Source organism: Taudactylus pleione, unplaced genomic scaffold (assembly GCF_031769625.1).
Source record: "Taudactylus pleione unplaced genomic scaffold, aTauple2 ptg000179l, whole genome shotgun sequence".
NCBI lineage: Eukaryota > Metazoa > Chordata > Amphibia > Anura > Myobatrachidae > Taudactylus > Taudactylus pleione.
In genome coordinates, this window is record NW_028284581.1 from 21,220,599 (window position 1) to 21,235,485 (window position 14,887).

General features: G+C 41.0%; 1 protein-coding gene across 2 annotated transcripts in view; it reads right to left on the reverse strand.

Moving 5' to 3' along the window:
- Positions 1-4,976: 4,976 nt before the first annotated feature.
- The window catches only part of ZNF236 (zinc finger protein 236), a 192,347-nt gene continuing 182,436 nt past the window's right edge, over positions 4,977-14,887 (reverse strand). For both annotated transcript variants that reach the window (XM_088475911.1, XM_088475912.1), the window contains exons 32-33: positions 12,363-12,539; positions 4,977-10,068 (exon numbers count right to left, since the gene is read on the reverse strand). In XM_088475911.1, coding sequence (XP_088332037.1) covers positions 9,935-10,068; positions 12,363-12,539 — 311 coding nt within the window. In that variant the 3' untranslated portion in view covers positions 4,977-9,934. The remainder of the gene's footprint in view (positions 10,069-12,362; positions 12,540-14,887) is intronic.

Genomic DNA, 14,887 nt, shown 5'->3' on the forward strand with positions numbered 1-14,887 from the left:
ATGCCCATGCCATGACACTTCACTGATGAGGTGGTATGTTTTGGATCATGAGCAGTTCCTTTCCTTCTCCATACTCTTCTCTTCCCATCACTCTGGTACAAGTTGATCTTTGTCTCATCTGTCCATAGGATGTTGTTCCAGAACTGTAATGGCTTTTTTAGATGTAGTTTGGCAAACTCTAATCTGGTCTTCCTGTTTTTGTGACTCACTAATGGTTTACATCTTGTGGTGAACCCTCTATATTCACTCTTGTGAAGTCTTCTCTTGATTGTTGACTTTGACACATATACACCTACCTCCTGGAGAGTGTTCTTGATTTGGCCAACTGTTGTGAAGGGGTTTTTCTTCACCAGGGAAATAATTCTTCTGTCATCCACCACAGTTATTTTCCGTGATCTTCTGGGTCTTTTGGTGTTGCTGAGCTCTCCTGTGCGTTCTTTCTTTTTAAGAATGTTCCAAACAGTTGATTTGGCCACACCTAATGTTTTTGCTATCTCTCTGATGGGTTTGTTTTGATTTTTCAGCCTAATGATGGCTTGCTTTACTGATAGTGACAGCTCTTTGGATCTCATATTGAGAGTCGACAGCAACTGATTCCAAATGCAAATGTCACACCTAGAATCAACTCCAGACCTTTTACCTGCTTAATTGATAATGAAATAACGAGGGAATAACCCACACCTGTCCATGAAATAGCTTTTGAGTTGATAGTCCCATTACTTTTGGCCCCTTAAAAAGTGGGAAGCACATATAGAAACCGTTGTAATTCCTACAACGTTCACCTGATTTGGATGTAACTACCCTCAAATTAAATCTGAAAGTCTGCAGTTAAAGCACATCTTGCTTGTTTCATTTCAAAGCTATTGTGGTGGTGAATAGAGGTCAAAATATGAAAATTCTGTCAATGTCCCAATATTTGTGCACCTGACTGTATATATAAATATATACACACATAAAGGTAACAATGCAATGTGACAGAAGATGACTCTTATCCAACAACAGGTAACCCGGACTGGTAAGGTGGCACTTTATAACAGTCCACACACAAACCCTCCTTTATGTCCTATGAGGACACACAAGCCTTACATGCCAGCACAGGTGGCTCCCCCTCCTGTTTCTGTTTATCTTTTGACATACTCAAAGTAAAGGAAAAATCGCAGTTATGTGACAGCCTTCACAAAATCTCAATGAATGTGAAGTACTTCAAAATGAAATAACAGTGATAATTACAATTGACAGATAGAAATAAAAAAAAAAAAAAAAACAGTATAAGTCAGCAGCTAGCAAACAGTCACATACAATGCACATGTAATGTAATTACAATTGGCTCTAAATACACTACAGCAACGCAAAAGGCAGGACATAGAGTACCGTATACCTTAACCAAGGGAGAGGTATACAGGAAGACTGACCCAGACCCTCCCGAGACCAACAGCTACCGGGTGCACTGTGTGGACCATGAACGTCTCATACACATGGAGGGTAGGCAGAATAACCCAGATGTGCGAAACCCTCGTAGGGACTGCGTATGGGTCGGGGGAGGAGCTGCTGGGGGAGCGCCTACCTCCTTTAAGCTGCATTAACCAGCCGGGTACGGTGGCCTTGTGGGCTTAAACCCATGGTCAGACAATAGGGCCCCGGCTGATGTAGTAAGGAGGCAGACAATCCCTGGTCCTTACAGCAGCGGCTTCTGGTGCATCTCTGAAACCAGAAGGACTGCCACGCGCGATTCCCCGTAAGCGAGGAATTGCCTTACCTGACATTTCTGAGCATCCGATGCAGTCCAGGTCGCAGCCTCGCTGCTATGTAAGCTCAGCCACGACCCGACAAAAACACCAGCACAATCACTGATGTTGCGGCCCGGCGGAGGTATAAGGAGTCGCAGTACATGCATCTTAATACAGACGCTTTTTACTGCCAACTCAAAAAACTTAAAATAAAACAATAAAAAGCTTAGGACTGCCTGAGCATTTCCCTGTTACAACACTGCATCTAAACTGAAGTCCTATGGCTAGTGGCGGGGTATATATGGAGGAGGACCCGGGGCATTCGGGGAGACAAAGCTTTAACTGTTTGGTGCCTGGTCTTCCAACCATAATATCCCCATGGTATCCCTATGGACCCCAAAGAAGAAAAAAGTAGTCTGAATTACAGTGTATTTGTTTAGAATGTGACTCAAGTGTGTGTTTGTCTTTACTAGAATAAATCAATTAAACATGTTCTGTTCTTTATAGTAAGTACCAAGATAACAAGAAACTCTTATTGTAAAAAATCAGAACGTAATAAACTTACAGCCTACAGTTACTGCAGGTAGGACACAAACAAGTAATGGAAATTTAATTTGTAAAGAGCTCAGCCCAGATTCATTGCCTTAAGATTAGATGCATTAAGTATACAGGTATTGCAACATGAAAAATAAGGCATTTATTTCATTCCCAGAATAAAAAAATGGTACGGGGGTGCAAAATGCTCAGGAATCACTCAGACATTTGTTTTCATTTGTTCAACTTGCAGTAGATAGTTCTAAGCGAATGGTTGCTTATGAACAACATAGAATAAAGCTTATATTTCCCAGCTTTGGATACAGGAAATGTACTCTGTGCTCTCAGAATGAGGACACCACTATATGAAATTACCATAAAATATGCTTTTAAATTCAGTTAATAATAACATTATTTACAGAATGTCATAATATTTTGGAGGATCCAACCAACCTTTATCAAATACATTTGTAAAAACACCACAGGCTATTTCAGACTAATGTTTTGCTAGATCTAGCTCATTTACTACAGCACATCTTGGAACGGAGCTAAGGGGGAAATTTACAAAGAGGCGGGTTTGAAGTAATTTGTTATGTGTAGGAACCAGCTACGGATTGAAAATGGATTCTATTGAAAAGGGCAGTATTTACTAAAGGTCGTTTTGACCTTCTAAATCTGGGATGGGGAACCTCCTGCCCGGGGGCCTTATAAGGCCCTCGGTATCATTTGGTCTGGCCCTCAGAGCTTTTTTCTGCTATCCTCATTTGGCTAGCATGGTGCCTAGAATGGCACACTGCAGCCAAAATCTATGCAGCAGTGCCACCTGGAGCATCCTTAGGATGCTTCAGACAGTCACACCACTGCCCTTACAGCTCCCCGGAGCATCCTCAGGATATTCCGGGCATTGCTGTAATCACCGGCGATTGTGGCCCCTCCCTCATGTGACGTCATGTGGAGGGGGCATGGCCTAAACCAGGCCGGGAAATAATGTTCTATATATCAAAATGGCCCTCGGCAGAAAAAAGTTTCCCCACCCCTGTTCTAAATAGACCCTGCTGTAAATCTCCAGCGCTTTCTAAAGGCCTATCTTGCCTGGATGCCACTACAGTTTACAACAATGCACAGATCCCTGAAATCTGTGCAGGCATGTACAAAGTAAAACAATGTAAAAAAAAAAACCTGTAAAAAAAAATAAACAAAAAACCTGTGGGGACGGTGTTGAGTCGCGCCTCTTTTTCAGCAACTGCCACTAGGCTAAAAGAGCCAGGATGGTTGACACTATAGCAGGGAAACCTGAAGTTTGAGATCCCTCTGCCATAGTGGCAACCAGCCCTGGCTGTTTTAGCCTAGTGCTGGTTGGTGAAAAAAGGGGGACTCCACACCATTTCCCCCTATTTTTCACTACTAGCCTAGTCTAAAAAACCCATTGCTGGCCATGAAATTACAGGGCATACCCATGCATGTTGTTTTTGTCACAAACCGCAGTCACGTCCTGGTATATGTAGACTCTCTCAGGCCGGTTGCTGGGAGACGAAGACGCCACGCTGTCAGCTTGTAAGTCCTCCCATCTCGCTGACATCATCTCTGCAGGTACGGGATTAGTGAGTCTTCCTTCTTCTACATTACTGGTGCACTGCTCAGGTGCAGGTGATAGCGTTTTACGTGTTTCCGGTTTTGGTGTTGTCTCCTGTTATCCTGTCGAGTACCCAGTATTCCTGTCTGCTATTGTTACCTGCCGTTTGTGTCATCTGGCGGCACGGTCTGCAATCCAGCATCCAAAGTACGCAATCCTGCGTACCACCACCTGTGTGAACTCGGCGGCACAGGTCTTTCTTCAGATAAGCCTGCCAAGGCTGCTACACAACCCAGAGGCAGCATCTTGCTCTACGGCCCACAGGCCACAGCCTGCCAAGGCTGCTACATGGCCCACAGGCCGCATCTTGCTCTACGGCCCACAGGCCACAGCCTGCCAAGGCTGCTACATGGCCCAGAGGTAGCATCTGTTTCTGCGGTCCACAGGCCACAGCCTGCCAAGGCTGCTACATGGCCCAGAGGCCGCATCATGCTCTACGGCCCACAGGCCACAGCCTGCCAAGGGTACTACATGGCCCAGAGGCCACATCTTGTCCACAGCCCAGAGGCTGCTTCACACGCAGGCTTTCCAGCCCTTAAGGCTGCAACTATACACCATTCTTCAAGGGGTACCCCCAACCCATCTCCTTGCACAGTCCTCCGCTCTGCACAAATCCGAGTCAATTCCTTCCTGGAATCGTTACAGTTTTTTGCTGTTTTTTTCCACTTTACAAGCCTGATCTTAGGGCAGTGCTATTTTATTTTGGCGGGATTGTGGTGGTTAGAACCCGCTGCTTTATTAAATCTGGAGTTTCTATACCTATAATGGTTAACACACTCATAGTCAATTGATGTTCTATTCTGTGTGGTTTCTTGGCGGTTTTAGCAAGTTAGCAGGATGCAATCCCACCAGTAAAATGCCACAAAACTACTAGGATTTCAAACCCACCACTTTGTAAATTTACATCTAAGGCTTGTCACACAGAGCTTTCCAGTTACTTGAAATATATAATGCAGCCGAAAAATTGATGAATATGAATATAATCACCAGAGAAATGGGTGCATACCTCACCCAGCCAATTGCAAACATGGCAGCAACTGGTTATACAAATGTACAGTAGATAAAGAATGACAACAATCACAGGAAAACCAGTTCTGTTTAATATACTTTAACTTCAATATTTTACAAACAATATGTTAAGGTCACAGGCTGTCAGAATGTTCTCTATTTACAGATGAAAGATTAAACAAGAGATGCATTAAAGGGGATCAGAAATCAATTTCTGATTATTAGAACAAAAACAGTTATTAAAAAAAAGTAAATCAATGGAACAATTTCACAGCATATGAAAGCAAAATATCTTATCTGGAAACAGAAACCACTAAACTACATTAAAGCAAAAGAAAGCAAAAAACAAACAAACATATTACACTATGTACAAAATGCTGCTTAGATAGGAGTTCTGTAAAAGTAAATCAATATTTGCAGAAAAAATACTGTGTTGCCATTTTGGAAAGTCTTTCTATGTATATAAATATATATATATATATATATATATATATATATAAAGGGAATATTGCTGTGGTCACAATATAATTGTAAAAGGCTGTTCTATGAACTTGAAACTCTTTTATTAGTAAAATGCAAAATTAACCAGGTCACTTCTGTGAGGCTTTCTGCCCATGTAAAGCGAAGCTGCCAATTGCACATTCTGCAGCTAACTCCAATGTGTGTAGTCAACAGAACACTTGAAAACATCAGAGAATGAAATTCTCTATTCAAAAGGTTTCCTTTTAGCTACAGTGTATATTTATTATGGGGGAAAAAATGCTACGCTATACATTGGTTGTTGCAGGAAAAAACAGGAGTGTTCGTACATCGTGATGTTGACAATTTCAGGTTAAAAACAATTATTTGACATGGTAATACAAATAAACCACAGGAGAACTGAAAAATACAAAAAGTGTTAAATAGCCACAGCAAGTTTTCCCATAGACAAAATAAATAAATAGGAACAGTAGTAACTAGCTACAATAAATTTAAATTTAAGTAATAAGGTCCAGCATGTATCTAAACAACATTTATTTTTGGCTATGAATAATGCACGTGAAGAATGGTGGCACCATTCCCTGCTTGCTTTAGCAATGTTTGACAGTGAAATGCACCGGTAGCCCTGTAACTGTGTGCACAATTATTTTTAGAACCTACACCATCCAAACATGTTTCAACTAACATCAGTCCTGCTCAAACTACCGGGATTGTGGGGCAGGGACAATGAAACCCCTGCTGGATAGAACATCTACTGCCCCTAGCAGAAGTGACAATACAAACAGAGCTGTGTTCGTCTCTAACACCAATTCCAACTGGGCAGTTTCTCTGATTTGTCCATTCTTAACCTGTGTAATGGTGCATACACACGATCAGATTTTTCCTTCAGATATGAACGATAACGATTTAAAAATCGTTCAGTCGTTCATATCTGAAGGAAAATCGTTCATATCTGACATGCCTGAACGATGGACGATCAACGATGCGCGTTCCCGTCTGTCAGATAACGATATCTGACATCTGATGGGTTTGCAGTCAGACTTGGACGATTCCATTCATTTTAATGTAGTCAAAAATCGTTCAATCGTTCAAATCGTTCAAAACTTTGGTCAAATCGTTCAAATCGTTCAAATCATTTAAACATTCAATCGTTCATCTGACAAATCTGACCGTGTGTACGCTCCATTAGAAACTAACAAAGCCAAGTTTTAGATTTATTTTTCCCATTTTGTCAGCACCTCAACAGCAGCTGTAACAAAACTTGTGGGAAGTGGTCCTTTGAGATGCATCATGTGATGGGCACACTACTGTTGCGGGCTTCTAGGTCCAGCGGAAAGTTAAAGAACTCTAAATTGCATTGTGTTTAGTGGCTACTGGTCACTCCAAATCAGTATTGCCTATAACAACTGCATCTCTGTGATGTTACTACTATATAACCTGTTCCACCGTTACTGATCTTATAATTAGCTGTAAAATAATAAGCATAGTTACCCGCTTTATTGAGATAACCAGGAAAGATGGGGAGGGGGAGGTCCAGGAGAGAAGTGAGGGAAAGTAAAAACATGCAGTCCAGAAACTGTATTATGCCATAGGGTTTATAAAGGAACATTCCACTAAACGATCATTCTATCAAACTGCAATATGGGTCAACCCAATTAGCTGCGATGATGTCGCAGGTGCGAGTCATCGCGGCAACAGCTGCACTTTACGGCAGTCCGAACACACAGAAAAGTGCTCACAGACCCATAGGGCTCCGATCAAAATTGTGCGAATTTGGGTTCAAAGCGGGCCGCGAGGGGTGCGAAATGTGGTGCCGTTGCCGGCGTTTTATCGACGTGTCAACTGCAAATCGCACCCTTCGTGGATAATTGGATTGAGCCCATAGTGTCATACAGATATAATATGGTCATTAAAGAATGTTTTTGAATGGCAAATTAAAACAAGAGTAAAATAAAAGCAATGTGAATGGCTTTAACTCCTCACACATAAAGTGATGACACATTTGTCTTAAAAACTTTACACCCCTCTACAAAAATACGGTTCGAAAATAAAAAGTTTACATTATCATTTAACCACAATTTTATTCTACAGTTAGATGGTGTTAGTCTGGAACAAATCTTACTTTTTCTTGTAGATTTAATATTATTTCACCCAGAGTGCCTATATACAATATCATTACAAGTGTGTAATCCAACATAAACAAACAATCTGTTTTCTGAGAGAGAGTGGAAAAACATTCCTTGACCTATTAGTGTTTATACAGGGCTGCTAATTATGGCCTTTAACTACGATAGCAAATGTGATACCACATGAAAGATAGAATTGGGGGGAAAAAACTTTTTATGAAAAAAAAGAAAAAAGAGGCTAAAATCTAAGGTGGAAAAAACATATACTGTAGATTAAAGACAAGTAAAATGTAATATTGTTATTCCTCTGAAAACAAAAGATATCTACTGTAAATTACTGATACAAATTATGGTAATATTTTATTTTGGCTTCAGAAACACGGGGCTGAAAGTGAATACTTGAAATAATCCTGCTTTAGTAATTACATGACCTGTACCATTGTGTGCGTGTGGCAGGAGTTATTAAGCAGAACATAATTTCCATATCAGTTCTGAAACTCTCCATGTATATGTACTTATGGCAATAAGCATCTTCTGTGTCATGTATCACAGATGTTGACCATAGGGCTAACTTCTCATATCTGCCAAAAAATATCAAATGTGAGCATGACCACTGGTAAGATGGTTAGATGTCAAGAACTGTACACTAATATGCAGTAAGAAAATAGATATTGTATTATTTATCAAATAACCCGCTTGAAAGGTCTAAGGGTGCAATGGGTATATATATATATATATATATATATATATATATATATATATATATATAATTTCCAGTAACGTACCATTCAAAACACAGACTATTTGCCAAAACTCTATATTGAGGTAGGATTTTATTACTTATGGAAGATGTACGTTTTCTTCCCCATCTGATAAGATGATTTGCAGACACAGGTTTCTTACTTCTGTGCTGTCTCATGGTCTAGAACTCTGCCACGTATCACAGTTGCACTGCAACACTAAAGACTGACTGTTTTCTGCCTGCAGGATTGTTGCAACAGAGTACACTAACAGCAGCTGCCATGGCTGTCTGCCGAGTTATAATGTAACAAATATGGAGGGGAGAGAGGGGCAGATGAAAGTCCAGTTTAATATCTTTTTATAAATGAACAACAGTAGCTGCAAATGTTATCATCAACTGGGGGATGAAATAAAATGCTGCAGGATGTATGAATCTAGTTTAAACAAGTGCTAATAGGTAACTCTGTTAGTGACAGGTAAAGAGCTTTCAAAGTGTCTTCATTGAATTTTACTACCACATATGAAGATATCCCAATTTCGTTGTCAGGATTGTTATTTCCGTATCAGTACATGTGTGAGAATTAAGCAAGAAATGGAAGAACTGACAAATGACTATGTCCTGTAGTCTTTAAAAATATATATAATAAATAAATGAATGCCGTCCACATAAAGACTGAACATATCCAGAGTAACAACAGTTATGTTGAAGAGATGAAAGCCTTACAACTTTGCTTTAATTATGAAATATTGCTTCTACGGTGATAAATAATGTGTTCACTTTTCATAATAATCTGTATTAGTGTAATGCACTCTGTAATGGAAACAACTATCAATATCATATAAACATTGCTGGTAAAGCACAAATGGAAATGTTACCTCTATGCATTAAGCTTATTAATAATACAGAAATGGGAGACATCACTGACATCTAAAAAGTATCTACCACACACTAATTTTCTAATCAACAGGGGAAAATGGACCAGCCACCTTCCAAACAGGTAGGTCATTCTATTATTACCAGAGACAATGTACCAGTGTGGTTTGGGCACATGTCTAGTAGGGTTGTAACTTGTATCAATGTTGTATGTGTGAATTACGTATATTTTATATATATATATATATATATATGTATATATATATAGCAACTACAAATATGAACCTATACAAGCGTGTGTGTATATGTACCTGGCAATGTTGGCAATGTCGCAAATGTAGTATTGTTTAGTGCAGTTGTGTCAAAGCAATACATTTAGGAAGCCAGCATGTACTTAGTGTACATTATTCTTACAGAAAGCCAGAGATACTCTGGATCTGGCAGGGTAACTGAGTGCAATAATCATTACTACACCCTACTACATGAAATAACATCCCTGACGTATATATCCAATGATGCTTGAAATTCAAGAGTCATTCAAAATGTCAATAAATAGTTTTAGAACAACAAGTGATAGTCAGGTACCTGAGATAAGTGTAGAAGTCAGTATAGACTATGTAAGCTCTGGTCAGCAATTCAAACATAAAACTTTAGAATAAAAATATATATAAAAAAAAAAGTGTATGGTTTGAGAGGAATGACACGAATTTTAACCAGTGAAAGGTGTTCAAATAACACAGTAAATATTATGTGCGTTTCTATGCTTTGTCTAGAAAAGAATACTGAAGTCAGTGGTAGATCATCATCACCATCAGAAAACATTACTAATCCCACACTGCCAGTCTCCTGATGATTCTTGAACAACCTCTTCCAAATCCAGTGTTTGGGTGATGTCTTCCCCGCCTTCTTCTTCATCTTGGTGCAATGAAACTTCTTCTATAAGATCTACAATGAAATAAAACAGTCACTGACGGGATGTTGTTAGTATGCCGGCGGACGAGATTCTGGCTATTGAAATCCCGCCATCGGAAGCCCCTTACCACTGGGGGGAGGTTAGGGTTAGGCACAAAGGGGGGACGGTTAGGTTTAGGCGCCAAGGGGGGAGTGCTAGGTTTAGGCACTAACGGGGACGGAGGGTTAGGGTGCAAGAAGGGAGGGTTAAGGGGAGAGGGTTAGTATACTTACCCGACTACTGTCGAGATACTGACCATCAGGATGCCGTTGTCGGCATTTTAACAGCAGGCAACTCGACTACCAGTATTTCATACCCAACCCCTCACTGACAGCACTAAAAGAAATGCCGATACATTTTTTTGAAAATGTATATTGTAATACTACATAGAAAGGTAAATTTACTAAAGCTTCTAAAACAGAGAAGTGGTGATGTTGCACAGAGCAACCAATCAGACTCTAGCTATCAATTCTGATTGGTTGCTATGGACAACATCACCACTTGTCTGTTTTAGAAGCTTTAGTAACTATACCCCAGAGAGTTCTTAGTTTTTACTAAGCATAATTGTCCACTTTTAGATATCTCCCCAATATTCGATGCCACGGCATAGAGAGCAGAGCTACAGATCAGGAAGATGGATTTAGACCACACACATTGACAGTGTTATCCTCTACACTGGTCTCAGACTGGCTGGACCAGCAACTAATTACAGGTAACATTACATAAAAGGTACCATTGGCATCCCCCACATTGCACAGAGAACCCAGTCAGAACACACAACAGTATCTAGTATAGACTGAGTGAGTAGTCAATTCGCTGTTTCTGGAGCAGCAGCAAACATTGAATACTCATAGTGTAGTAGAGCTGGTAACACAGATTACTTACAGATAGATGTACTTCCTCTACAGCCACACACTGGGCGGTAAATGTAATAGACTGCAAGTTGCTGGCAGCCACAAGATTTTGGTGATTTAGTCACTAAATTTAAAATGGCAATACTTTAGAAAGGCACAAATAATCTGGATTTGCCTTTTAAAAAATATTGCCACTTTAAATCTGGCGATTTAATCAACAAAATCTTACGACTGTCAGCAACTCACAGCCTATTACATTTTGCCCTGAGAGTGGAATTTCTTCCCCATCTTGGTACCTAGAGACATGTGGCAACCTTTGTCCCCCCATAGAAGTTATTGTCATCAGTGTGATCACAGACAATGACCCATTTTCCTGCTGAAAACTAAAGAAGCTCAGGGATGGGGGAAGATCTCCCAGATATTGGATTCCATTAATTCAGGGGAACCTGGTGGTTATAGTCTGGTGATCAGCTTGAACTAGAAGTGCAATCCCTTCCCCATGTTGGCATTACAGATGTGTCCCCACACAGCCCCTCTCAGCGCACCAGGTCCCGCTAGAGCCAGGTGTCTTTTTTTGCACCTTTGTGATGCACAAGGAAACTGCTGGTTAATTTTATATGCAAAACTTGTACATTATATCTGTGTGCAACTGAGTTTATTTTTTGAACCTAGGGTGTGTAGTTTTAAAAAATAGATTTGTTCAGGGGGAGTTATCTGTGGTTTCTTTACAGAGCATATTTTGTGGATAACAATGCACCTTGACTTGCTCTTATGTATCTACATCACCGCCAGAGTAAGATGGCTGCATTTTCAGAAGGAGAGAAGTCTGTACGAGCAGGGGGGTGGGGTGGGGGGGGGGGTGGGGGTAGAAAGAAAACTTTCCTAGCAAAGTAAAAAAGTACAGTAGTGAAGTAATTTCAGTTTGTGAAGTGGGATTATTTTAATTAGATAAATTGCTCATTTTTATAGAAGCATCCCTTGCCATATATGACAATTCTCTTCAGCGACAGCACTTGAATTGTGCACAAGCTCAGAGATGGCAGAGAGATAGAAAAGTGCAGAGAATGTTGTTTTTGCACTGCCCATGCACTGGATATATACGCAAATACAGGCGTTAAGTTGTATGCTACTCCGTGGCTAGTAACAGGGTGGTAACGGGGCGAGTGCACGCAGGCTAAGTATAGCGAGGGTGTGTTGAGGACATGTTCTTCTAAGAATAATATATTGTAAAACTAAAACTCAAACATCATTGGAACAATAATGCAAATGTTGGAAACTGTTTAGGTCCTTTACGTATCTGACAGGCTCATTAAGCCATACTATTCTGCAGCATTAACATTTTGTAGTATAATTTACTCACAAAAACACATTTTACAGGGAGGCAGCTGACAGCAACTAAAATAAATAATCTGCAGATATTAGCGTGCATGTACCAGGGTAGCCGTGAGTCCGTTTCATATGAAGCTTCATATTGCATTTCTGGGAGAAGGTCATTGAGCAGTAATCACATTTGTATGGCTTCTCTCCGGTGTGCTTCTTCATATGCACCTGCAGTGCACTCTTCTGGTTAAAAGCCTTCTCGCATAACGTGCACTGAAATGGACGCTCTCCTGCAAGCAGATACAGTTGTTGTGGGAACATAATTGTAATGTGAATGGCTTCATGCATTACACGCAGCAACTTCAAAATAAGATTCTAACTGTATATGTCCACTTTTCAATAGTCAAAATATATACACAAGTATATACACATGTTGCACCTTGTTTACAAGACAGGAAGGGTAATTGTAAAGCAAAAATAAATAAAGATGTGTCCTTATACGTCTTTGATGCAGTTGTGGTAAAAATCCCATCTCGCCTCCCCAGATCCCGTGAGACTGCTAGTGCCGGGCATCTTTTCTTGCGAAAATGCATCTAAGTCGCAATGTGAGACTGTGCTGATTAATTTGATAAGAGACGCTTGTATATATGTGTGCGACTGAGTCTTCATATACAGTCAACACAGCACAGGCTCCTGATGCGTCCTAGTTGCATCGCATTGCGCTCTATATGCATTTTAGGGGAAAAAAATAAAAGACGCCCAATGCTAGCAGCGTAGCACAGGAGCTGACGGCTCACTCACGCCAGGCAAGTCACTCTGTGTGGTGTATTGAGGCTAGATGTATGAAGACATCTGTTATGTTGTAGATTACAATATTTTTATCTATTGCAATTTTCCAACTTGATCTCTTGCTGGCCATTCCAGGTATCATACAAGGTGACACAATGAGTCAAAGGGACTGCCAAAGAGCACAGTTTATGCACATTTCTATCCTGCATCCAGGACAGGGGACAAGTTGACTAAATAGGCGAGGAGGCTGACAGTGTGCACATGGCCTGTAAGATTTAGCAGAATTGTAAGTGCATACATTTTATGGATTTATAAACTCTTCTGTCAGAGATATTATGAATTTTTTTGAAGCTCTACTAGCACCTATCCCACTATATTTATACAGTACTACTGTCCTGATTTTGTCAAGGATGAATTTGCAGGTCTGCCCAGCCAAACTTGGAGCCTAATTCAGAGGTTTTCTCTGATCTGTTGATGAAGGAGAAGCTGTGTGGTATGGGTATGGAATGCCAGCGTTCGGGATCTCGTTGATCAGAATCCCGACGCCGGCATCCCAATAGGGTTAGAGTATCAACACTTTGTCAGTCGGTATGTTAGCCTAGCCCACCTCCTCTCCCTACCCTAACCCGCCTTCCCTGGTGCCTAACCCTAACCTCCCCCCCCTAGTGCCTAAACCTAACCTACCCCTTCCCATACCCTAAACCTAACCCTCTCTCCTTAGTGCCGAACCCTAACCCTCCCCCCCCAGTTTTAGCATGCTATTATATCAAAATGGTGGCAGGGCATGCTGGGATGTGTAGTTCCAAAGCAGCTGGAGGCCAAAGGTTGAAGACCCCTGCCCTAGTGCCTAACCCCAACACTAACCCTCCTCCTAACCCTTAGTACTTATCTTCGGGATGCCAGCGCTGGGATTCTGACGGGTGTCGGGATTCCGGTGCCGGAAATCTGACCGCCGGAATGCCTTCCGTCTGTATTTTAACCGCATCCCAGCTTTGTATATATCTTATAGTGGTGCTCACGCAGCTGAACTATGATGTAAGAGATCGGTATAGAGTACTGGTGCTCCCATCAATGGATGTCAAGGGTGCTCAGCAAAGAGTTCCGCCCCACTTCGATCAGCAGTGGTGGAAGCTGCTGCGAAAACTAGAGCCTCTTCCTCCAGACACATCAGCAGGGAGAAACCTATGGGTGGAGGCACACGAGACACTAGAAATATACGGCCAGCACCTTCCCATTGTTACATTGGTGAATAAAGGAGGGAAGGTAGGGGTCATAAGTGACACAGCAAGATGGGGTTTCTTGTGAATAGAGATGGGCTTTACACCATGTCAAATGTACATAATATGATGCGTAATGAACTTGCTGTCACATTTAACATAATGTAGGTGTGAAATGCAGTTGGGGATGTGTAGGATAAACCCATATGACTTGGTGTGTTTGTTTCTAGGGGTGAAGAGACAGGATTGATAACCAGAAATATCAAACATTAATAAATCTAACATTCAAAATTACTGCGAGTATACTGCACACACAATTCAAAAAGAAATCATGGTGCGAATGAAAACATCTCTGTCCCAATCTCATTACCATGGTTTGGGGAGTCTTAAGAAAGCCATGTCACCAATGTAGAATCCTGATAGCTTACTGTAAATAAATAAATATTGATGATACTCTTTGCATGGTACCCTGTAATCCATACACTGCTGAACAGTATACAATAACCGATGCGGTATGTAGTCAGGAAGCCGGCGGTCGAAATGCCACCCGCCAGCTTCCCAACTGTGAAATCCCAGCATGGGACTAATGATAGGGTGCGGGGAGGGGGGGTTTAGGTTTAGGCACCCCTGTT